General features: G+C 64.5%; 2 protein-coding genes across 3 annotated transcripts in view; one reads left to right on the top strand and one right to left on the bottom strand.

The window, feature by feature from the left end:
* Nucleotides 1–774: 774 nt before the first annotated feature.
* DPYSL4 (dihydropyrimidinase like 4) lies at nt 775–17564 on the top strand. The gene is made up of 14 exons (XM_024121362.3): nt 775–938; nt 4384–4472; nt 5137–5321; nt 7256–7420; nt 9225–9286; nt 9383–9463; nt 11136–11204; nt 11571–11691; nt 12616–12772; nt 13026–13167; nt 13785–13955; nt 14229–14408; nt 15903–16068; nt 16823–17564. The coding sequence occupies exons 1-14, from the start codon at nt 900–902 to the stop codon at nt 16912–16914; spliced, it is 1719 nt and encodes a 572-aa protein (XP_023977130.1). The 5' UTR covers nt 775–899; the 3' UTR covers nt 16915–17564.
* Nucleotides 17565–19215: 1651 nt separating this feature from the next.
* Nucleotides 19216–24601, bottom strand: part of STK32C (serine/threonine kinase 32C) — a 91836-nt gene continuing 86450 nt past the window's right edge. For both annotated transcript variants that reach the window (XM_024121437.3, XM_028481784.2), the window contains exons 11-12: nt 20919–20986; nt 19216–19931 (exon numbers count right to left, since the gene is read on the bottom strand). In XM_024121437.3, coding sequence (XP_023977205.1) covers nt 19787–19931; nt 20919–20986 — 213 coding nt within the window. In that variant the 3' untranslated portion in view covers nt 19216–19786. The remainder of the gene's footprint in view (nt 19932–20918; nt 20987–24601) is intronic.

Raw genomic sequence — 24601 nt, forward strand, 5'->3', positions numbered from 1 at the left:
CTCTATCCTGCGCGCCCCCCTCCTCAGAACCCGCCCGGAGGCCCGGCCTCTTCTGCCCTGGTCTGCCTCTCCGGTCCGTCCTGGGTCCTGGGTAGCTCTTTCTCTGTGTGTCTCTCTCGGTCTCTTCCTATCGCTTCTGTGTCTCTCCACCCTCCCACCTGACATCAAGCTTCGCGGGGCTGGCCCTGGGGCAGCCTCACAATGAGGTGTTTCACAGTGAGGTGTCTCCACTGTCCGGTCCCAGGGCCAGCGCATGGCCTGGCGTTCCGATCCCTGCCCGGACAATTACTCCAAGGAGCCCGGCTTTGGCCTGAAACATCTTTTCCGGACGGAGTCCAGCCCGAGCCTGGACTTGAGACTGCATTCAGTCCCCGCGGCTCTGGGTGCCTCGGGTCATGAGGGAGCTGGTGGCGGGCCCTCGACCGGCCAGGGGGAAGGGGGTCCTGGCAGGACATTGCCGGAACCCTCACTCTCCATCCCGGGTGCAGACTCTGCACACACACTAGCCGGGACCGGTCGCAACCCTCTCCTGCCGCCCACCCTAAACAAGTTCGCCTCTCGGTCCTCGCAGGGGCGCGTCCGCGGCCTCAGCTCGCGCCTCGGGCCGGGCTGGTGGGTACAGTCACCGAGCCCGGCCGGGGCGGGGCTTGAAAGCAGAGCGGCCGCGGCGGGCCGGGGGCGGGGCCGGGGCGGGGCCGGGGGCGGGGCCGGCAACGGAGCCGCGCGGCCCAGCGCGCTCCCACTCGGACGCCCGGCGCCCCCACGCGCACGCCTGGGCTCTGCGCGTCCCCCCTGTCGAGGCCTAGCTCGTGCGTCCGCCGCCGGGGACCCCCAGGACCGCCCCGCCCGAACCGGGCCGCGCCGGCGAAAGGAGACGGCGGCGCAGCCGGAGGAGCAGGATGTCCTTCCAGGGCAAGAAGAGCATCCCCCGGATCACGGTGAGCTCCGCTCCCGGGCCCGCTCCGCGCCTCCTGCCCGCTGCCCCGGGCGGGACCTGGCCTCCGGGCCCGGGGAAGACATTCCCGGCCCTGCGCCGGGCCCCTCCCTCCGTGTCCAGCCCCCGCGCTTGCCCCTGTGCCGGCGCGCTCCTTCCCGCGCAGCCCGGGGTCCCCGCGAGCGCCGCGCCGGACCCCCTTTACGGAGCCGGCGTATAGGCCCAGGCCCTCCTCTGCTCCCGGGGAGGGCTGGGGCCGGGGGGAGGCCTGCTCCCCAAGCGCAGATGCGCCTGCCTCCTCCCCCCCCCCACCCCGCCCCCGTGCGTCCGGGCCTCTCTGGGAGCTCCGATTCGGAGTGGGCCGTCGGCGCGGCCCTTTGTTGACACCGCCGGTCCGGCCTCCGGCCTCGGGGCACAGAGATGCCATCCCCGCCCCGCGTCCCCCCACCCCGCCCCCACGCCGCCGCCGCCGCCGCCGCACCACCGAGAGCTCTTTGTCCGAGACAAAGCAACTCAACCCGGCCCGGAGCCCTTGGCGACCAGAACCCCTCCATGGAGCCGGGGTGCGGAGCCCCCGGGGGGCGGGGGGGGGGAGAGAAGGTGGCTCGCTAGTCACTGTGCGGGCATCAGGCAGCTCAGGTCCGGGGAGGAGACCCTCTAACAGCACACGCACTGCTGCGGGAGGTCCCACACTGTCCACCCCGCGCTGCCAGGAAACAAAGACGCCCCCTCCGTGCGGCCAGGAGCCCAGCGGAGGGACGGAGGGAGGGAGGGAGGGAGGGGGGCGGGCGCCTGGGCGCCAGCTGGACGGTGCCTGGGAACCCGCGGATTCAGATCCAGCGGGGGGCGGTGGGATGGCCCATGGGGGTGGCCAGTTCACTTCCTGAGACACTCAGGGAGGAAGAAGCCCGCCCCACCCCTCGCATACAGGAGAGGGTCAGACCTGATGCAGGCAGGGAGGGGAGGGGGCTGATCCCATCTGTGGGCAGCTCAGACTCAAGGTGGCTGGTTTAGGGGAACTTCTACCCTCATCCTGAGGAGCATGGCACCTCATCCTGCTGCATTTCCCTCTTGGCTCCAAACCCAGGAAGGCTCCCAGAGTCTGAGTCCAGAGGTCTGAGCATTGGAGGGTGGGGGATTGAGCAGGGCACCCAGGCCAGTCTCGTCCTGCCCAAAGCCTTCCTATTCCTCTTCTTGGGCTTCTTTGAGAACGCTGTTGGTCCACTGGGGCTGGAGTTGGGGCTGTTGGAGTGGGGGCACTGCAGGGGGAGGCAGGAGGGTCTGAACACTGGCTCAGAGGCTGGGCAAGGTGGGTCCTTGTGATGTGACCTGTCAGGGCTGGGTCTAGGGCCCAGGGGACTGGGCAGTGAGAGCCTCTGCAGAACCCAGAAGGGAGAGGCCCAGGCAGCTGGGGCCGGGCCATGCGGTAGACCAGGAGTTGGCAGTGGGTCACACGGTAGGTATTTTCAGCTTCGAGGGCCACACTGTTTCTGGTGCAGCTACTCAGCCCTGCAAGAGAGCGGTCCTGGGTGTGACTGCTCTAGTAAAAGCTGAGCTTGGACACTGAAACATGAATTTCATGTAACTTTTATGAGTCTTGAAAGTCTTCATCTGATGTCTTCCAACCAGCATAAGATGCCGACCGCGCTCAGCTCTCGGGGCTGCACAGGGACAGGTCGAGGGCCGTGTTTGGCCTGTGGCACAGTTGGCCACCCTTTTGTAGACTGTGCGGTGGTGGTTTCACCTTTAGTCAATAGAAATCTGAGAATTCAGCCCAAACTGTTAGATGTTAATAAGAATAGAGAATGATGTGATAAGGCTCATAAGCGATGACCTGTTTATCCTCTCAGCAGACTCTTAAGAGTTCTGCTGAGTGCGCCACACACGTCAGTTCTCTTGGCATCAGGCTGATGGTGTGCGAAGAGCCAGAACCCCCGGCCTGGAGACCTGGCCTGGCCTCTGGGTGGGCACCCAGGAGCCCCGGGCCAGGTCCCAGAACCCTGTGAAACAGCTGTCACTCCGGCCAGGTCAAGTCCCAGAGAGTGGGAGGCTCCAGCAAGGTCACGGAGGGAGAGTGCTGCAGGGCTGGGTTCTCGCCCGCTTGGTGCTGCACTCAGCTGTTCGCTCCTCCTTTGTGTTTCTCTCCGTTTTTCTCCACTGAGGTCAGACCATCACCCCTGACATCACGCACAGCTCCATTACTGGCTCCCCCTCTGCCTCACTCCCTCCTTCCCGACCATCAGAAGTGGACTTATGGCTGCCCGGCTCCGTGCTGTGGGGTGCCCCGAAGAGCTGGCCCAACTTGCTGCCACTTAGTTCACCCCCTTGGGCTACCCCCAGGCAGCACCAGAACCTGCAGGCACCCCGATGTCTCCCTGGCCCTGCACCCCCATGGCCTCTCCATCAGCAGCTCCCGCTCCCCAACTCCCAGCCTCTCTGGAGTCCATCTCTCATCTGCCCCATAATGCTGGCCCGGGGCCCCGCATCTCACCCAGACCACATCAGACCCCACTCCAGCGATGGCCCTGTTTCCATCCTTGAACACCACGGGCTGCTTTCTACAACAGGCTAATGTGATCTCTGTATGATCATTTAAACCCCAGCTTAAGGCCTCCTAGGTGGCGGCCCACTGACTCCCCAAGCCCAGCATGCCCCACCCCTACCCACCTCCCATTCCCCCCACCCCCCCCCGCCCCGCCCCGTTTCCTCTCCTGCATCAACCAGACTCTTTCCTGCCTCAGGGCCTTTGCATGGGCTGCGCCCTGGCCTGAGCTTGAGTCACCTCCAGTTTTAGCTCCTCCAACAGGCCCTTCTCGGTCCCTGAGGCAGCCAGGCCTGTCTCCCATCACCCTGTCACGTCACCTGCTTTGTGCCCTTGCATCTGTCACCATCTGTGACGGCCGTGTGTGTGACGTCTGTCTCCCCCCCCCAGGGGTAGGGCCCCTGCCTGCCGGCACTGCCTCAGGGCACAGAGATTCTGGAAGGAGCCCGCCCCAGCTGTCAGCCGGAGCCGCCTCTGTGGGTGGACGAGGAGAGCAGACGTGGTCCACCTCCGCCCTCGGCCTGGGCTTTACAAATTAGGCAACGGGTGTGAAGATGTACACGTGGTTCACGGCACTGCTGTTCGCACCGCCTCGGCTTTGCCGTGGTGAAGCGGGACGCTAGCTGGTCGTACACCCTGTGCCTTTGGCGAGGCCAGACTGCCTGACCTGTGTTTGCAGGTCGTGCGCGGGGCCCGTAGGCAGCTGCCCCCAAGGGCCACCGTCTCGGGGCCCCCGCTGCCCGCCCTTGGTGTGTGTGGGATAAGCCATACAGGCTTTGTGCTGGATTTCATGCCCGCAAATCGTGCCTGAATGTCTCCGTCACAATTCCAGGGTGAAGCTTGTGCTCAGGACACTGCTGAGTCACTCAGTTTGGAGGAAACTTACCCATTTCTTTGTTTCTGATAGAGTGACCGCCTTCTGATCAGAGGCGGAAGGATCGTGAACGATGACCAGTCCTTTTACGCTGACCTGTATGTGGAGGACGGTTTGATAAAGTGAGTTTCTACCTCAGATATCTTCACGGTCACACGTTGATCACACACTATCCAGAAGTTTACTTTGGGGCGAGAGCCACGTGAACGGTTCTTTCTTTTCCAAAAGCTCGTTCCCTGGAGATAGCTTTTGCCCATCCCGAGCCTTCAGTGAAGCCTCAGAGAGCAGGACAGTGGCTTCCTCGTTTCTTCGTTAACACAGCTTCAGTGCGGTGTGCGGCTCTAAGTAGGTGTTTAAGAAATGAGTATCGACCACCCCTAGTAGCTTGTCTGCCTGTGCCTGTCACGCAGCGCCAGGGACTTCCCTGGCGGTCCAGTGGTTAAGACTCCACGCTGCCGATGCAGGAGGTGTGGGTTCGATCCCTGGTCGGGAACTAAGTTCCCACATGCCACGCGGCAGGAACAAAACAAAACAAAAAAGCAGCTCCAGCCTCTGGTGAATAAACAGCGAGGGGACAGCTAAGTGAGCAGCACGGGGTTGGATCCTCCGCGTTGACGGTCCCGAGCCCCAGAGCGTGGGCCGGTCCAGCTAAGCCTTGGCCGTATTGCCCTGTCCCTCAGGGACGAGAGCCCAAGGGCAAGAGTCCCGGCTCAGCAGCGTTGCCAAGGAGCCCGTTCACGTTTGCTCAGGGCTCTTCCTAACCAGCGAAATCTCTGTTGCCTTCAGACAAATTGGAGAAAACCTCACTGTCCCTGGGGGCATCAAAACGATTGACGCTCACGGCCTACTGGTCCTGCCAGGCGGAGTCGACGTCCACACGAGGCTGCAGATGCCCGTCCTGGGCATGACCCCGGCCGATGACTTCTGCCAGGGGACCAAGGCCGCCCTGGCAGGAGGGACCACCATGATATGTGAGTGTCTCCTGTGGGGAGCGTCCGTCCCACACCGTGGTCCTCTGGCAGGTTTGCATGTCGCGGGAAGACGGTGTTCTTCTCAGGCCTCTTTCCCTTTACTACATCTCATTCTAAGAAATCCCCGAGTGCTGTCTTTGACCCTGTCCCTCATCCTGAGTCGTGCTGCCTTGGCCAGCTCTGGAGCACCCAGGGATGGGCGCCCAGTAATTTGTTATTTCCCGGGAAGCTGGCAGCTGGCTAAGGACCAGGTTTGGAAAACCCAGGTGCAGGGCTTGTGCTGCCTGAAATGTCAGACACATTTGCCCCTGAACCTCACACCCTCTGAGGCTTGGTTTGCAGAAACTCCCTGCCCATGTCAAAAGAGCTAAAGACGGAGGCTGTGTTTTAGGAAAAGGATGACGAAAAATACTGTTACCCCATCAACAAGCCCCAGAGGTACCGTTTCTTTAGTGCCGACCCTGTGCCAGGCACGCGCGCCAAGCTGGTGAGCCTCAGCCCCGTGCTCTCCTCGTACAACCCTCGTACAACCCTCTGAGCTGGGCAGAGAAGCCCCAGTTCACAGCTGGTGAGGTGAACTGGCTTGCCCATCGCGAACTTGCCCGTGGCCGGCGCAGGGGCCAGCAAGAGGCACCGGCGTGCAGCCCTCCTCCCATGGCCTTCAGCGCCATCAACTCTGCAGTTCCGAGCACAGACACATCCGCTGGGTTAGACCTGGCCTCACAGACCCAGCCCAGCCCTGGCTGCACCACGTCCTGGCTGCTCACTTTTAGACGTCTCACTTCCCTGATCTGTCAGGCAGGAGGAAGAGGGTGGAGGATGGAGCAAGTGGGTGCATGTCGTTGCTTTGCTGTGTCTGGCACACGGTGAGCGCTGCCCCTGCTGCCACCGGGAGAGGCTGCTCTGGGGACCCTGGGCTACTTCACAAGTGACATTTAGATGTTGCAAAATCCTGGCCTGGTGTGGTCTACTGCACTACGACGTGGAAGGAAAAACCCGACAGTGGTCCACCTTTTCGTCTGATTAAGGAGAGTTGTGATTTCAGGCCCTTGGTCCTGCTTGTCATTGGGGGCCGGGCTGAGCAGGCGCCTTCGTGGTTATGTCACCTCCTCCTGCTGGTGCTGAGGCATCAGACCAGCTGTGAGGACAGAGATGCTGCAGGCCCGGGCTGGCCTAGGCAGAGCCGCCTGCAGCTCCAGGCTGGAGCTGTGAGCGGCCTGCAGGGCGGGGCCCTGGGTTCTCGACCTGAGCTGTGGGAAGCAGAGGGCCCACGTGAGGGCGTGCCGGAGGAAGGCACGGCATTTGCCTGTAACCCCGGGACGGGTGTGCCTTCCCCCCTGCCCCCACCCCCGGCCACCGCACTCCCAGCTCTTTCCCTGCACCTGGCAGAGGCTGCGAGCGGGGTTTGGACCTTGGACGTGGGGTTGCCGGCAGGGTGGGGTGACGGTGCAGTGTCCATGTGTGTTCCCAGCTTCCCCGGGGCGGGGGGGGGGGAGCACTGCTCGAGGGGTGTGCGGCCAGTGAGGCAGGAGGGAAGCCAGCCCCGTGCGCTGCTGTGGGCAGGCTCGCGGGTCCAGCGCCACGGACAGTGGCGCCGCCCCTCCCCCTCCGGGGCACCTCACTCCGGCCAGGCCTGTGCAGGAGGTGGAGGCCTAAACTGCCACTGGGCTCCCTGGGGGGTGTCCACTGGAGAGTGAGGTCCTCCCCTCTTCTCAGAGAGAAGCTGGGGACGAGGGGCGGGAGGTTCCTCTTTGGACAGGACCGACGGGCAGGTTCCCAGCAGCCTCAGCCCGGTGTTGGGTACGAGGCCTCTTCTCTGCTTTTCTCGGACGCGCGTCCTGCTTCCCCGGGAACTCGAAGCCGCTCTCCGTCAGAGGCCCGGGTGGTTCCAGTGGCACGGGCGGGGGGCTCAGCTGACCACGCTGCCCCCACAGTGGACCACGTGTTCCCCGACACGGGTGTGAGCCTGCTGGCGGCCTTCGAGCAGTGGCGGGAGACGGCGGACCGTGGAGCCTGCTGTGACTACTCCCTGCACGTGGACGTCCCCCGCTGGCACGAGAGCACCAGGGAGGAGCTGGAGGCCCTGGTGAAGGACAAGGGTGAGCAGGAGGCCCGGCCGGGAGGAAGGGCAGCTGCAGGGCCTGGGCTTCCCTGGCCTCGGTGGACTCTGTGCACCTGAGCCCGGGGCAGGCTGCCGGGAGCTGGGAGAAAGTTGGACAAGAGCCAATCGAAGATCTGCTAGGCTGAGAGGTCACCTGCATCCGAGTCTGGGGACGCACCCCGTAGCTGTTGTCCTCACAAGGGGACGCAGCAGGGACTTCCCTGGAGGCCCAGTGGTTAAGACTTCACCTTCCAGCGCACGGGGTGCGGGTTGGATCCCTAGTCGGGGAGCTAAGATCCCACCTGCCTCGCGGCCAAAACACCAAAACAGAAAACAGAAGCAATGTTGTAAGAAAATTCAATAAAGACTTAAAAAAAAAAGAGGACACAGCAGTCACAGCTGTCACCTCGGACCCCTTGTGTCTTGGCCCTGGATGAAGGATCAGCGCTATAAGCCTTCTTGGCATCTTAAGAGCCTTTAGAAGGAGATGCCTTAAAACCTACTGCCAAAAAAAATAAAAATAAAAATAAAACCTACTGCTGCCTCGGCTGAAACAGGACGGTTTACAGATAAGGCTTAATTTTTTTTTTTAATCAAAAGTCCTGAAGCTGAAACCACATCAAAGTTTATAGAGGATTTGACAAGTTAGCTGGACGTCGTAACTGAGCTCCGGTGACTGGCTTCGAGGGTGGGCCTAGCGCACAGCCGGGAGAGGAGCTGGCGGGGCTGGGACGGGGGTGCTGGCTGCAGACCCCTGGCGGGCCCTGGAGGCCACAGGGCCCTCCCCGCAGGAGACGGTGCCCCCCGCCCCACTGTACATCCGAGGGAGGCAGGGAGGTTCGTCGAGGCCATTTCCCAAAGAGCGACGGTCCTCACACCAGTAGCCTTCGGCATTTAGGACCCCCAACCTGGGGGTGGACAGGGGGCTGTCAGCCTCTGCACCTCATTCCAGGCAGTGGCTCCGCCACCCGGCTGGTTCCTTAACGGGATCGGGAGGCCTGCGGCCTTGCAGCTCCAAGCAGAGGTAGAAACCAGGCACCTGCCGCCACCACCCTCCTGCCGGGGCGGAGCGCTGGTCCTGGCCCGCTGGGTGCCGTCCAGGGACGGGCCTGCATGCTGACCCGTAGCCTCCACCAGGCGCCCTGGGGCAGGTTGTCCCCTGGGGGTCGGCTCGTGTGGCATGGGGTGACAGTTTCCCCCGCGTGCCTTTGCTCAACTTCGCACTTCCGACCTGGCACGACGACAGGGAGGAGGGAGGGGCCGCGCGCCGCTGGTTTGGACGGCGGGGCTCTCCCCGGCTGGTCCCGCGTCCGCACCGCACAGGAGAGCTCGACCCTGGCCTGATGGGGCCCTGAGGCCGCGGGCAGCCGGTCCTGCTCCTGCTGCTTTTTCCTGAGAGCCTGAGAGGGCGCTGTGGGCGGGGCTTGGCAGGCGCCACCGAGGCCGCAGGCTAGGTGGCCAGCCTGAGGGCCTCCCCGGCGCCCAGTGCGGGAGGGGCTCCCGTGCAGCCCGGGCAGCGCTCAGGCAGCGAGCCTGCAGCTCACGGCTCCCTTCCGTCTGGGGCTCCCGGGGCCATGGGGGGTTAGTGGGCGGGGGGCGGGGGCTCACCTGGCTTTGCCACTGGGGAACAATTGGTTCCTGACCCCAGAGCTCGAGGAGCAGGAGGCGCTGGGGTCTGTCCCCGTCCCGGCTTGGGAGAGTGTGGGGCTGGTCCCCCAGGGCCACCAGGCCAGCTGGCGGGGCCCCTGGAGCTCGGTGAGCAGTGGGGGCTCCTGGCATCCACCCCTCCTGCCTCCCCGCAGGTGTGAACTCCTTCCTGGTCTTCATGGCGTACAAGGACAGGTACCAGTGCACGGACGGCCAGGTAAGGCCAGATGCCGAGCAGGGGAGCGAGCAGGTGTCTCAGGCTGCTGTGGATGGGAGACACACAGCCTCACGCAGCGCATGTGTCTCTCCCCAGATGTACGAGATCTTCAGCGTCATCCGGGACCTGGGAGCCGTGGCCCAAGTGCACGCGGAGAACGGGGACATCGTGGATGAGGTGTGGGCGGGGCTGGCGGGGTGACCCCTGCCCACTTGGGTGTGAGCACTGATCCCACAAACCCTGGCGGAGGGACCCTGGAACTTGACCCAGTAAATGGCTTGCCCAGGTCAAAGGTCAAGCAGGCAGGATGTCAGGGAGCCTGGGGGGCTCTTGGCCATAACAGATTTTTCCATGATCATCACACTTCTGATCAAAAATCCTCCAAAATCAGGGACTTCCCTGGCGATCCAGTGGATAAGACTGCACTTCCACCGCAGGGGGCGCAGGTTCGATCCCTGGTTCGTGGCGGAGCTCCTATGCTGCGCAGTGTGGCCAAAAAAAAAAAATTCCCCAAAATCAAAGTGTTGCTTCTTGGTGAGGGGTGCTGAGACTGGGGTCTCCGAGCCCTCCGCCCCCGGGACTGAGGCCCCTCCCATGAGCACACCTGTTGGGTTAGTGGCGCTGTCCTCAGTCGCGTCCCAGGCTGCCTGGGGGGGTGCCTGGCCCTTCTGCGTACGCCCCCACCTTCCCTGTGGCCCAGGGCTGTGAGGGGGGTGCCCCCAGCCTCTGCCCCTCACCCTGTTTTCCCGTCCGCCCCCAGGTGCAGGTTGGGTGGGGCGCCCGGGAGCTTCCAGGCCTCCTGGGGGCCTGGCGGGGGGTCACACACACACACACACACACACACACACACACACACACACGCACACCCCCCCCACATTCCCAACCCACAGAGAAGCTTCGTGCTTCCAGGCCTCCTGGGGGCCTGGCGGGGGGTCACACACACACACACACACACACACACACACACACACACACACACGGCCACCTCCCCAACATTCCAAACCCACAGAGAAGCTTCTTGGGACCCGTCGGGCTCTCCCCCTCCCAAGTTCAACGGGAGGGTGGTGACACTCAGGAGGGGCATGTGGGGTTCCGGGCATCGGGTACTGTATGTGCTTCCAGGGTTCGAGGCCAGGCACGGCAGGAGACGTCGTGGGTCATGCTTAGTGCTCAGGACGGTGGGCCGCGAGTGCCGGGGAGGCTTATTAGGGGGTCGGTGGGTTTCTGCTTCTCCCCCATTCTCCACGCGGAAGCTCGTTTACACCAGAGGGTTCTGTGGCTCAGACCTGTAGGAGGAGTGAGCTTGCCCAAGAAGCAGCCCCGTCCCCGACTGCGCAGAGCCGCCGCGCACACCCCAACGCGCACGCCCCTGACGCGCAATACCCGACGCGCACGCCCCCGACGCGCAACCCCGACGCACACGCCCCCGACGCGCACGCCCCCGACACGCACGCCCCAACGCGCACGCTCCCGACACGCACACGCCGACGGGCACGCCCCCGACGCGCACGCCCCCGACGCGCACCCACGGGGGAAACCACACGGCAGGCAAGGCTGTGGGGTCTTGTTCCCTCACTTAGGGGGCCTGCGACCTTGGGCAAGTCCTTGCCCTCTGCAGGCCCCATTCCCTCATCTGTAATTTGGGGAGCTGGAGTCACTCCGCTTCGGGTCACCCCTCGGGGTGAGTTCTCGGGGGTTGGTGGTCCTCAGGGGCCTGGAAGTCTGGGCTCGTCTCGGGGAGCAGGGCTCGTCTCGGGGTCAGGGGTCAGGGCTCATCTCGGGGTCAGGGGTCGGCTCGGGGTCAGGGTGCTCCGGGCTGCGTCCGGGCTGGAACGCCGTGTGTATTTAGGAGCAGAAGCGGCTGCTGCAGCTCGGCATCACCGGCCCCGAGGGCCACGTGCTCAGCCACCCAGAGGAGGTAGGTGCGAGCTTGCTGGGAACGCGCCCGGCCTGGGCCTTCATCAGGGCGTGGGTCTGGCCCCGTGGTCCCGGCAGGGCTGCGATCCCGCTCTCCTCGTCTGGAGGCGTGAATGAAGGCTTACGCCCCCTCCTACCACTGGTCACTCTGAGGCCATTATGCGAGGCCAAGGACGTGGCGTGGTCAGCCGTCGGGTGTGCATGGGTCGGCCCAGATTCTGGGCACCGAGCCCCAGGCTGGGGTCCTCACGTGCCCAGGGGTGCTCCCTCTGGGCCCGGGATCTGTGGGTGGTCCGGGGGCATCTCGTGCCCTCACTGGTCAGGAGGCCCCAGTGTTCTCGTGTGGCCTGAGTGCCCCCATCCCCAGGTGGAGGCTGAGGCCGTGTACCGCGCTGTCACCATTGCCAAGCAGGCCAACTGTCCCCTGTACGTCACCAAGGTGATGAGCAAGGCTGCGGCCGACGTGGTTGCCCAAGCCAAGCGTAGAGGTGAGCGGCGGCCCCGGGCCGGGGTGCGGGGCGAGGGTCTCCGTGGGGGCCTGTCATGTCCTCGGCTTCCCAGGGCTGGGCCAGCTGGACTGTAGCTCAGCGCAGGCAGACCCCACGGAGACGCAGCGGCTGCCCCGCCAGCCTCTTCGTGGTGGGGTGGCCTCTGGTGCGCGGGCACCAGGGCTGTGGCCGGCGGGAGTTGTGGGCACCTGGTCCTCGTGTGGGGTGGGTGGCCTGAGTCTCCCCTCTTGTCCAAACAGCAGTGGAGCACCGGGGGGCCTTGAAGCAAACGCGAGGCCTAGTGGCCCCGTTTGCACAGAAGTGAGCGTCAGAACCGCGCTCCGTGTGTGCGTGTGTCTGTGTGCGCAACGTGTGTGGCACGCGTCTGTGCGTGTGTGTGGCGTGTGTGGTGTGAACGGTGCATAAGAGTAGATCCTCACGTCGTGTGAGGGAGCCCGGCCCAGCTGACCCTGGGGGCCCAGGTTACTGTCCGCTGGGCACGTCCTGCGTCCAGGAGCTAGGGTGCGGGTCCCCAGGGCTGGATGCCCTCTGGCCCTGGAAGCCCAGGCCATGGAGGAGGCAGGGGGTCAGTGATGGAGCCAGGTCTTGCACAGAGGCTGTGGCCAGGCGGGGCAGGCAGTCACTTGACGGTGTCTCACTGCAGCCTGTGGCCCCAGCAGGGGTATGAGGCAGCGGGGACAGAGAGGACCCACTTCGGGAGCCCCAGGTGGCCTGGGCCGGGCGCCCCCGGAGCAGGGGAAAGACCGTCCAGGCTTGGGAGATCGAGGGGCAGTTGTGCGTCAGCCCTGGGACCACGGGGCCAGACCCACCCCACGATGAAGGCCCGGTCAGGGGGGCATTCTCAGACCCTGCCCGGGTCTGGGGACACGGGGGCTGGCAGTGCCCCTCACGGCCTCACCGCAGGGGTGGTCGTGGTCGGGGAGCCCATCACCGCCAGCCTGGGCACCGACGGCTCCCACTACTGGGGCAAGAACTGGGCCAAGGCCGCAGCCTTCGTCACGTCGCCCCCCCTCAACCCGGACCCCAGCACCGCAGACCACCTCGCCTCCCTGCTGTCCAGGTAGGGAGCTGCGTACGTGCCCCTCGCCTGGCCTGCCTCGTGCCCGCCGGCAGCTCCAGGCCTCGCGTTGGGAGAGTCCGCACCAGGGTCCTTGCCCTCCCGCCTGCGCCCCGAGGCCCCAGCTCTGCCCTCTCCGACGGCGTCTCCCCCACGCCCCCGAAGGCTGGGCAGCTGGGTAGGGGTGGAGCCAGCTGGGCCTCTGGCGGCTCAGGGAGGACAGGACCCTCTGGGCTCTGACTCTGGCTTTCCTCAGCGGGGACCTCCAGGTGACCGGCAGCGCCCACTGCACCTTCACCACTGCCCAGAAGGCCGTCGGCAGGGACGACTTCACGCGCATCCCCGAGGGCACCAACGGCGTGGAGGAGCGCATGTCTGTGGTCTGGGAGAAATGCGTGGTGCGTGCAGAAGTGGGGGCGCAGGCTCCTCCCCGCAGGACGCTGCCTGCTCGTCAGAAAGGGAAGCCCCGTGCGCAGTAAATTCACCAGAGCAGAGGTCGGGGCTCGTGGGCCCCAGGGTGTCGTCCCCCAGCCCTGCCATCCAGGGCTCCCTAGACATTAGCTTCTGGTCCTAAAGCACACCACCCAGGGAGAGCGGGGTCCTTGCCCTGGTGGAATTACACTCCGCAGCGTCTCCCTAGAGGCCTGAGATTTTCTCAGACATCCATCTCGCTTGGAGGGCCCTGCCCACGGCCTCTGCCCGCATGCCCCCAGCCCCGGTCCTGAGCCCTTCCCTGGGCTGAGGCCCTGACCCGAGGCTCCTGGCCACCCCAGGGGGATGGTCGCGTCCTCTGGGGACACAGACATCATTGTGGAAGCATCAGCGTTCGCTTGCCCACAAAGTGAGCACGGAGACCAGCTTGGTGCCCAGGAAGGACCAGACCTGCAGGCACGACTGAGGCACACGACCCGCGGCCTAGGGGACGGGCCACCTCCACACGAGAGCCCCGAGACCAGACCCCGCCTGCGGTCAGGAAGGGCGCCCCCCGACTCACCCCCGCCTTCTTGCTTCTCAGGCCTCAGGGAAGATGGACGAGAATGAATTTGTTGCCGTGACCAGTACAAATGCAGCCAAAATCTTCAATTTTTACCCAAGGAAGGGGCGGGTGGCCGTAGGCGCCGACGCCGACCTGGTCATATGGAACCCCAAGGCCACGAAAATCATCTCTGCCCAGAGCCACCACCTGGTGAGAGAAGCCTGGTGCCACGTCGGGGTCAGGGTCGGGGCCTGGGGAGCCCCGCAGCCTTCCGGGGGGCATAGGCCGGAGCAGCGGAGGCGGAGGGTGAGCCCTCCGCCGGCTCCTCCGGGAGCGCCCTGTGCCCCTGAGAAACGTGCCTCGGGGGCAGGGGTGCGGGGCGCGGCGGCCGCCGCTTCTGAATCCCGGCCAGCCGAGCGGGCGCCCCCGCTCAGGGCTCCCGGATCGGGAGGGCGCTGAGAGGCCCCTGGCTGTTCTCCCCAGAACGTGGAGTACAACATTTTCGAAGGCGTCGAGTGCCGAGGAGCCCCCACGGTGGTCATAAGCCAGGGCAGGGTCGTGCTGGAGGACGGGGCCCTGTTCGTCACCCCCGGGGCTGGCCGCTTTATTCCGCGGAAGACCTTCCCCGACTTCGTCTACAAGAGGATAAAGGCTCGCAACAGGGTAAGGCCTGAGCCCGGCGGGAGGGTGGGCACGAGCTCTCAGGCCTCCTCCGGGTCAGCCCTGCCCACGGCCGCCGTCGTCGGGAAAGCACAGCGGCCCCACTGCTCCGGGCGCTTCTTAGCGGTGCTTCGCCCGCGTTCGTTACCGGGCAGCCCGTGTCGCTGTAGAAAGCGTGGGTGTGAAGTAAAATAAACCCCTTGTAGCCATCCCCCGGGTACACTGCCACTAAGGCTAGCAGAGCCCGCCCAGGATTTCCCCGGGAGCAGACGTGGACGTTAATAAATTCAGGAAGGAGAACACGTGGTTTACACGGCATCCACAAACTTAGAAGTCGTGAGCCCTCGTCTTCCCATGCGGGCTTGGCCAGCTGCCCGCTGAGCCTGGCGGATGCACCAGGTGTCCACCCAAGCCCCGCGCTGCACGCGCAGGTGGTCCACGCACGCGCACAGGCACACACACGCAGAGCTGCACACGTGGTTATCGTACGCTCTGGTTTGCTTTATCCCAGCCGTTTCCAGTTTTCTAGACTAAAGACGTTGTCTGAGCTCGTAGTGAGGAGGGATGGCTTTCAGGCTGGGCTAGAGGCCAGGTGCTGGTCTCCTTCCCGGGAAAGGAGAGCGGAGGCTGCCCTAACTCGCAGGCACTGCTGTCTCAGGCTGCAGGGCCCACACCACGGCTGCTGCCCACATCTGACCTGGGCACGCCACCCCCTCCTCCCTCAGGGTTCGAGCGGGGCCGAGAGGCAGGGTCCAGGGCAGAGGGCTGGGCATCGCACCCCTTGGGGTGAGGCCCGGGGCACCCCTGGGCACTGGCCACAGGGCAGCTCCGTGAGGTGGCAGGCCAGCTCCACGTACAGCCGCGGCACGGAGCTGGGAGAGGGGACGGCTCCCCATCGCGCACCCGCGGTGATGGGGGCGGGGGCTGCATGCAGACCCGAATCTGCAGAACTCCACACCCCACAATCGCTCGTGCCCTGCACCCCTGCCCTGCTGTGACCCCCGCGGGGCAGGATCTGGTCAGAAGCCCCTGGGGCTGGCCTCAGCCGCACAGTCGTGAGTGTAAAGCCGCAAACCCCCGGGCAGGTGCCGGCTGCAAACACAAGCACGGCTGAAGGGTGTGCCTCAATCCTCGGACCGTTGGTCCGTCATGGTGGCTACTGGGAAGAGCCTCTGCCTCTGGGGCCCATTTTCAGGGAGGGCAGGACCCAGGGCCACCACCTCAGGGCTTCCTCGCGAACACAGCAGGGGCTGCGTGGGGGGCCAGAGTACGGGGGGTACTGAGGAGGCGGCGACTCTGCTGGGACCAGTTTCTGATTCCAAAAGGAGACTCCTCCGCAGGCCACCCCTGTCCGAGCAGCTTCTCCAGCTCGGGGCACTGCTGCCCAGCCTCGGGGGAGGGAGGGGTGTGGGCAGTCACCCCTGTTGGTGGGGAGCCCCGTGCCCTCGAGCCCGGGGCCCGCGCAGCACTCCCTCATGCCAGCCTCTCGGCCCACAGCTGGCAGAGATCCACGGCGTGCCCCGAGGCCTCTACGACGGGCTGGTCCACGAGGTGATGCTGCCCCCCAAGCCGGGGGCTGGTGTGCAGGCCCGCGTGTCCTGCCCGGGGAAGATCTCAGTCCCACCCGTTCGCAACCTGCACCAGTCGGGGTTCAGTCTGTCTGGTGAGTTGAGCCCGGCCTCTGTGGGACCCGAGGACCACGTGGGAGTCCAGCCTCCAGCCCCTCACTGCCCCATAACGCAGAGGCACGTATGTGAGGCGCAGAAGGATGGGGCCTGGGGCTTCAAGGGCTCTGGGGGCCCCGCGTGCAGCCACCAGGCTCGGGCCTCTGATCGGGGTCTCAGCTGTGCTCCCAGCATGCTAGGATTCTAAGAGAAGCCCTGAGCCCCAGGCTCTCCCTGCAAACAGAGCCAGAGCCTCCCTCTCTCCTCCCAGCCCTTGGATGGGGGCCAACCCAGCCCCTGACTTCCTGTCTCAGCCTCCCTTTTGGGGAGGTGATGGCGGTCCCTGCCTGCCTCCTGGGGCTGTAGGGCCCGGGGCAGGTCCCCTTTGGAATCCAGTGTCGTCCTAAAGGCTAAAGACGGCCTTCTCCCATCACGGGGGCCGGCGCAGGGCGAGACCCACGGGAGGGGCGAGCGGGCCTGGCCCAGTCTCGGCTCCTCCGGACCGGATTCCCGGAGGCTCAACCTTGACCTCCAGTCTCTGGCCACACGCGCACCTGGCCTCGCTTGCCTGCTCATCTGAGGCCTCAGTGGTGGGAGTGCCTGACCGGAGGGAGGCCTGGCTGACCGGCCAAGGCCGTCGGGGAGCGTGGGGGGCCTGCAGCGTGGGGCTGTGGCTCCGCATCCCTGGCCTCGCGGGTGTGGTGCGTTTGCGTCCCCTCCCCAGCGCCTCTTCCACTCCTGGCTTCCCCACAGGCTCTCAGGCCGACGACCACATTGCCAGGCGCACGGCTCAGAAGATCATGGCACCACCTGGCGGCCGCTCCAACATCACATCCCTGTCCTAGGTGCCGCTTGTGCCCGCGGCTGGCGTGCCTGTAGGCGGCAGCCACTCTCCTCTGTTCCCTTCCCTTCGTTGAACCCATTTTGAAAGGTGCCTGGCCTTACCTTCCCCTCCCCAGAAACTCTCCTCTTGGGGTCCCGGGTCCTGTTACAGGGAGCCCCCGCAGGAGAGGCTGAATTTGGGAAGGTTTCACTGCCAGGGCAAGGAGGCTGGACATGGTGGTGGGGACAGCTCAGGTGGCCCTGAGCCCGGGTGCCAGGTGCCTCAGGAAGACAGGGGCCTCCTAGGATGCCCAGGGCAGCCAAGCCAGGATGAAAGGCTGGGGGTGTTTTGCCCTCATCCCTACCAGGAATCACTGCCTTGGGGAGCCCCCAGCTCTGCCACCTGCTCCCACGGGCAGAGGTGCAGCCCATCCCTGTGTGCCTTAGTGCAGCGGGGAGCACCCCGGCCCTGCCCAGAGCTGCTGGGACTTCAGGGACCCACCGGGAACACAGCGTAGGGCAGCCGCCGGCAGGACTTCTGCAGATTCGTCTGTACACTTTTCCAAGGGCCAAACCTCTGCTTTCCTGGAGCCCATGTCCAGGGAATTTTAGGATCCTTTAGCTAAGATGCTTCCCTTTTACTACTAAGTGTGCATTGCAGTAGTTTATTAGAGCAGCAGTTTTGTGTGGTGAGGACACACCTGTAGCCAGGAACCTGCCTGCCACCCACAGCCCAGCAGCACTGTGCCCCAGTCCATGTGAATCAAGTCGATTAAAGGCATCTGGGCTGGAAGCGCCGGCGTGTGGAGAGCCCCGACTTCTCTACCCCTGTGCCATCCCGTGGGGGTTCACGCTTGGGATGCTGGGGAATAGCCTGCAGCCCCGTGGCCTGGCTTCGAGCTGACTGCCAGGCTGGACCTCGAGACCCCCTGCAGGGCCAGCTGTGCTTGCCCTCCGGGCACGGGCAGGGCTGGGTCCGAGCCATAGGGAGGCGCTGTGCCTCTCAGGGAAGGGGCCCCAGGCCTGCAGGTCCGAGACAGCCAGCCATTCGGAGGGAGAGGGTTGGTTGGGAGGACCCCCGCCTACATTCTCCTTGATGGGCCCAAGCTGGCCCAGCAGAAGGTTGGGAGCAGCGTGACACCTGGGGACCCGCCAGGAACAGCGCGATGAGCTCATACCTCCGGCGGGCAGCGGCGGGGGTGGGGGGGGGTAGCCTACACTCTGCCCCCTTAAGGCAGAGCAGCCAGGGTTCTGATCCAGACCCATGGACTGAGCTGCACCAGAACCTTCTAGAAGACGGAACTGCTGGGTTGGCCTCCTGGCCTCAGCCTCTTTCTCATAACAACGGCGCCAGTTCTGTTCCCCAGATGATGTGGGACGCTCCCAGGAGGGGTCTTCAGCCCAAGAGCACCAGGAAGGGTCAGGGGCAGCCCCCTTACCCCTCACACAGCCAGGCACTCTGGGCCCTGCCCAGGCGCCCACGTCCGGTCATGTTCCCTGGGGGAACGTGAACAGCCCCATCTTTGAATCCAGGCCTTCCATGTGCTGCACTGGACCGGGGCAGCCCCAGGAGATGGTCCGTCCTGGTGGCCCTGCAGCACTCCCAAGGGCTCTCTCTGGCTCAGATTTGTTTGGTCAGTGTGGCCTCAGAGCTGGATTCCTGGGGCTCCACTGAGGCCAGTGTTCACGGCACCAGTGTTCCCCTCCCCCAGAGGGAGACAGGGTGATCGGGGAGCCAGACCACACCCACATCCCTGCCACCGACTCAGGAGATAGGCATGCTGTCCCCTCGGGCCTCAAAAACGCACTTAGGTGTACACAAAAACCCATATAAAATATGGGTTTATACAAAAGCCCGAACCTACCCCCTGCCCAGTTCCTGCCTCTGACGTCACCAGGTCTCCACCCAGAACTTTCTCTGGGAATCGGCACCACCACAGGGCATCCTGCAGTACCGCCCACCTCTGGACCCTGGCTCCCCGGTGCTACCTGGGCCCCCGTGCCCCGTGCGGGCGCGCCGTGCTGTGCTGCGGACCGTAACGCCCTGCACCTGGGCGGGCGGGGCCGTGAGCGCTTCCAATCTGTGGGTGCTCCGGCCCCTGTCGATTTCGCGGGTCTGCCCCAGGGGCCCCTGCCCTCTGACAGGCACCACCTGCCCCTCAACCCTGCAGCGGCCTTAAGGCGTCTGGGGCAGGAGACGGGCATCCACCCCAAGGCCGAGGACCGGGGCTCCGGGGAGGCCCTGCCCCAGCAGGCACCGCCCCGACTCCCAGACGAACGTCCTCTGTAACGCAGCAGGCATAGAACGTGCAAAACAGCCGACACCAAGCGGTTCTCATGTTGTTTTTCTCAGAGGTGGAAGCTATACAGGAACACAGCAGAAATTACCAGAACAGTCTGTATCTCTATAAAACACTCTTCACGCCCACACCCCTCCCCCCTTGATGGACAAGAGCCGAGCAGCCCCTGGGCCGCCCCCCGGCTTCTGGCGGCACGGCCGGGCAAGGCGGGCTAGGTACAGCAGGTGGCAGGAGACCAGGGCGCCCGTCCAACCACGCGGCCCGTCGGGGGGCCACCAGGAGAGCCTGCGTGCGGGCCCCGTGCTTCCCTCCGCCATCGCCAGCTGGCCCCCGCCCTCCGCACCCACTGCTCTCGGCCACACCCACAGCCTCTTGTCACCACGTGCTGCCGAGAGCCGGGGGGCGGCCTCAGCGGTCAGACTGTCCAGGGAAAGTCCAGCCGGGGCGCAGCAGGAGCCGCCGGCCTGGGCCTGTGCCTGGACCCACCGGGCCGCTCCGTGGGAAAGTCGATGCTGGGCCTCCGCCCACCGCCAGGTCCCTCTGGAGGCCTCGAGTCTCCGGCGTGACCTGAGCTGACGCCGTGGGCAGGGGCCACCTAGCCGCTCCCAGCCGAGGGACAGATGGTGCCGCATGCGTGCAGGGCCGAGCGCGCCCCCTCGCCGTCCGCCAAGGCCTCCGCGCCCTCCCCAGGCTCAGGTGCAGGCAGGGGCTCGCTCGTGGGGTCCTGGCTCCTCTTCAGCCTGGGGGGAGACACAGGGAGGACCTTTACGCAGCCTCGCCGGCAGCCCCGGACGCTGCTCGCTGGCCCAGGGCCTGTCCAGGGACTCCTGGAGTGGGTCCCGCAGGAACACGGACACATGCTGGGCATCTCTGCCTGGGCAGAAGCTCCTCCAGCCACACTGGCTCAACAGGGCATGCGGGCACACAGGGCGTTCCAGCCCAGCACCCTCTGTCTGGCCGTTCGTGGCCCTCGGTCTCGGAGCGGCAGGGCTGGCGAGTCTCAGCCCATTTCCAGCCAGAAGCTAAAAGGAGGCCTAGTTTAAGCGCAGGTTCTGCGGGTCAGCAATTCTGGAACACAGCGCCTGGCCGGGTCCCATTACTACGCAGGCCTTGACCTCCAGGATGACGGCCACTGTCCTAAACCAGTGTCCACACGTCGTCCTGGTCACTGAGGCAGGACAGAGCACCAGCTAATCCTGCTCACTTTCCAGGCCAGCGCCGCCTCCTCCAGGAAGTCCTCTGCCCCTCACCCCGCTCCTCCCCCTCTCGGGCCCCACAGCACTGGGCCGCCTCCCTCCACCGTGGCAGGTGTCTCGGGTGTCTACTTGTGGCCTGTCGTATCTCCCTGCCAGCCAGCTCTGCCCTTTCTGTCCCACGGTCCCTGAATAACCGAGTGAGGGGCGGGAGTTGACGTGACTGCAGGGGCCGCCCAGGAAGTCATGCGCCCTCAGCCGGGCAGTCCACCCAGTGTCTGCCCAGGAGATTCCGGCCGTTGGCTGGAAGTGCCCCCGTTTAGAACTGAAAGTGCCCAACAAGCCCTTCCCCCAGAAGCCTGACAGGGACCCCCCCACCCTCCCCCAGGGCCGCTGCTCAGAGACCCCGAGGAGGGCAGGGGTGCGGCTCCCCAGCCCCGCTGGCGCCACGTGGCTGCAGTGGCCAAGGAGACCGAGGCCCCTGCCCCCGAGTCCTCCCTGCCCCCCTCACCGGCCCCCAACACGCGCACTCACTTCTCTCTGTTGAAAACCACGAAGTCTTGCTGGATGGCGTCAAGGCAGTCCTGCAGGTAGTCGTTCTCCTGTTAGCCAGAAAGACACAAAAATGAGCAGAGCGGGCCCCGCCAGGCCCCCTCGCATCCCCCAGGCGAGGTCCCGGGCACCCCTGGTCCGCTGCTCCTCTGTGGCCTCCTCCTCTCCGAGGAGCCTGCCTTTGGGGTGTTCAGGCAGCCAGAGCGCGTGGGAGTTTGCACCTCCAGGCGACCCTCAGCCGGAGACAGAAGGACGCCCGGCCCCCTATCTCAGGGTGGTTGCAGCGTGTGCAGAACCAGACTCGTCCGGAAGCCACACCGGGCTTGGCCCCCTCCCCTCCCTCCCCCCACACCAGGTCCTCTCGGTCACTTGACCCTGGCACACAAATCCCATCTGAGGGTCTGACTCCGGGGTACCTGACTAAGAAGGTCACCGGCAGGAGCTGTCCCGAGAGGCAGACACTCAGGATGGGGTTCTGGAGTTGGGTCCCGCCCCTGGCGGGCGTGAGACCCCGACCCCTAAGACCCTCGCCTCAGGTGCGTCGGGAGAGGGTGCAGGTGGAGGGGACGCACTGGGACTGCAGGTCAGGGTGGTCGCGCCTGGCCCCGTGGGTGTGTGAGCCACGGGCTTGGGGCGGCCAAGCGGCGGCCCGAGCCACAGTGTGGAGACGCTCCATCCCGCGGCCCCGCCAGCGAGCTGGAGACCAGGCTGAGATGTCCAAGCAGCGCAACTTCACAGAACGCTGGACTCACAGCCTTGAAGTCTCCTGCATCAAATGTAAGGCCCTGATAGGGAAGGAGTGGGCCTCTGGGACGTGGGAGGGGCCGCCAAGGGGATGTTCGTGGGCACCTTAGCCCTACGCCCCTGCACTCCCGAGCCCGCGGGAGGAGAGTGACACCTCCACCCCAACTCCTGCGGACGACGCAGAGCTGCAACCACAGCAGGCGCAACACAGCCCTCGCCCGCTCAAGCCCTGCCCCACCCGCCCTCCTCGTCTTGTGCACCCCTCGCAACTGCGCAGGCGCTCAACCTGCTGGTAAGGAAGGCGCTACTCAACGAACCCGGCAGGACGGGCCTGGGAGGGAGGGGCCTGGGGGTGGGGCTATGTGGCTGGACAAGGGAGAGTCTGCCCTTCCAAGACTTGGGCCTAATTCCCTGGCAAGAGCCCCTGGCGTGTGTGGGTCCTGATACACTGCAACGTGGAAACATGGAAAAAATGATGGCCCAGGTGAAGAGTCCGGAAGGTTCAGAACGGCCCTGGGAGACTGCCGGGGGGTGGCGGGCGCGTCAAAGTCTCAGAGGACTGGGCAGCTGGAGTGCGTCAACAGACTCAAGTATAAAGACCCACGGACCCATCAGATGGCCGTGTTCTTCCGGAGGGCCCGAAGGACACTCCTTCCAGCCAGATGACAAGGAATGAGCTGGGGGTGGGGGCGGGGACACAGTGCCCTGGGGAAGCTCAGTGGCGTCTCTCTTGTTCAGGAGGCTCTGCTCCAGGACCGAGCCCCCAGGGGAGGTGACGACGGGACCCAGAACCGTGGAAGCCATAACCTCGCCTACTCAGCCGCGCTAAGCGGGGTGGGACAGCTGCAACAGGCCTCCGGGTTAGAGTGGCACACAGGGCACCCCGACCCCCAGGGACGTGGATGATGTCCGACAGATCACGGCGCTCCCAGGGGTCAGAGACGGACAGCGAGTGCTCGCACGCGCACACACACAGAGACACACACACACACACAGAGTAAGATCAAGGATGCGGGAGCAAAAGGCGGCGTCGGCCACCTTGACGGAAAGTCACGATTCTTCTTCTCATCTCCAGATCGAGTTCGGTTCTCAGACCAGCCCCATGGACTGAAGGAGGCGCAGACTCGCTGTAGGCAAGGCCCAGGCTAACTCATAGCAAGTGTACACGGCAGCCATACCCTCAGCCCTTCTTCCCAAAGGTATCTACGACCACTTCCCTCATGTCTGCACACAGGAGAGGGGCAATGCCCAGCCGTTTAGAGGTCTGTTGGAGACAGGGTCTGAGCTAATACTTGGCCCACGTCCATCTTAGCCTACCCAGTGGCTATTGCCCCCTCGCTGCTGCATGCATAACCAAGACCGATGTATTTGGCATCTGGCAGAATTCTCAGATTAGTACCTTGACCTGTGGAGTAACAGCTATTATCATGGAAAAGCCCAGTGCAAGCTCCTGAAACTCTACCCCCTCTCAACAAACCAGCCGAGGTAAGAAATGAAAAACAAACCCACATCCAGAGCGGAACGGCAGTGACAAGTGCCACCGTGAGGGCCTTTGGAGTCTCTGCCTTTATCTGTGGGGCTCCAAGGATGCTGCTTCCATTGTTTTCCCGTTTAATTCACGAGCCTGGCGCTGCAAGATCAGACGGCTCATGGCAGGAGAGGGGAACTAGGACAGATTTAACCTAGTGGTGGCCCGAGCGCCACTGCTGAGCCTGAAGCGGACTCTTGACCAGAACAGATGACACAGCTGCTGGTGTGGGGCGTGCAGCCACTGACTGGCCACACACATTCTTTCCGATCCCCTCAGCAAAGAGGCTGCTGTTTTGCATTCACCTAGGACTAACGCACCATAGAGCCAGTCCCCAGTTATGATGGCTCGGCAAGCAACTTTTTGACTTTACAGTGGCGTGAAAGTGATATGCAGAGAGTAGAAACCGTACTTCAAATTCTGAACTTTGATCTTGTCCCAGGCTAGCGACATGGGGTCCGATCCTCTCCTGTGATGCTGGGCAGTGGCTGCAGCTCCGCTCAGCCCCACGACCACAAGGGCGAACAGCCGTTCTGGACCCAGACAGCCATTCTGTTTTTCACCTTCAGTACAGCATTTGATCATTTACATGAGACAGTCAACACTTTATTACAAAATAGACTCTGTGTTAGATGATTTTGCCCGGAGTGTTCTAAGCACGTGTAAGGCAGGCCGGACTAAGCTATGATTTTGGTAGGTGAGGGATCGTGAATGCATATTGACTTATGATATTTTCAACTTACAACGGGTCCATCAACCCTGGCTCAGTGCTGATGATAAACGGACAGGCGCACAAACTCCGGCCAGAGCCGGTTCTGGACCGGAAGCTCAGGCCACTCGGGCGAGGGCCGAGGTCATGCCAGGAGGTGAGCCCCTGATGCATGCAGACCAGAAGAGGTGCCATCTGAGGGTGAGGAGGTGCTGGAGTGGGGATGGGGGATGGAGAGACGCCGTCCGGGGCCTGGGGGTTGGCGGGGGGAGGGGCTGCTGTTCATCTCACCCTTCCGCACCCAGGTTCTCCAAGGACAAGAGACGCTCCTGCCCAAGGTGCCGCTCGGAGGGTCTGGGCAGCGTTAGAGGTGGGCGGTGTGGACAGTGACGTGCCCCAGGGACCCCTCCTTCCCGAGCCACGGGCTGTGCTGTCAGCAGGGAGTCGTGGCTGCGCTGCGTACCCCGTCCGGCTCTGGCGCCTTTCCCTGCGATGGCACATGCGTGTGGTCCAGCGACCTGCTGTGGGCTTTTGGACCCTTTGCCGCACAGAGTCGGGAGGCCACGGAAATGTCTATCCCTCTGGGGCCTTTCGCTGACCACTGCTGGGTGCAGGAGCAGGAAAGGCCACTTCCCCCAGAGCGAAACCTGCACTCGGGTCCCTGAAGGCCAGGCTGCTCTCCGA

Source organism: Physeter macrocephalus, chromosome 20, assembly GCF_002837175.3.
Source record: "Physeter macrocephalus isolate SW-GA chromosome 20, ASM283717v5, whole genome shotgun sequence".
Taxonomy (NCBI): Eukaryota; Metazoa; Chordata; class Mammalia; order Artiodactyla; family Physeteridae; genus Physeter; species Physeter macrocephalus.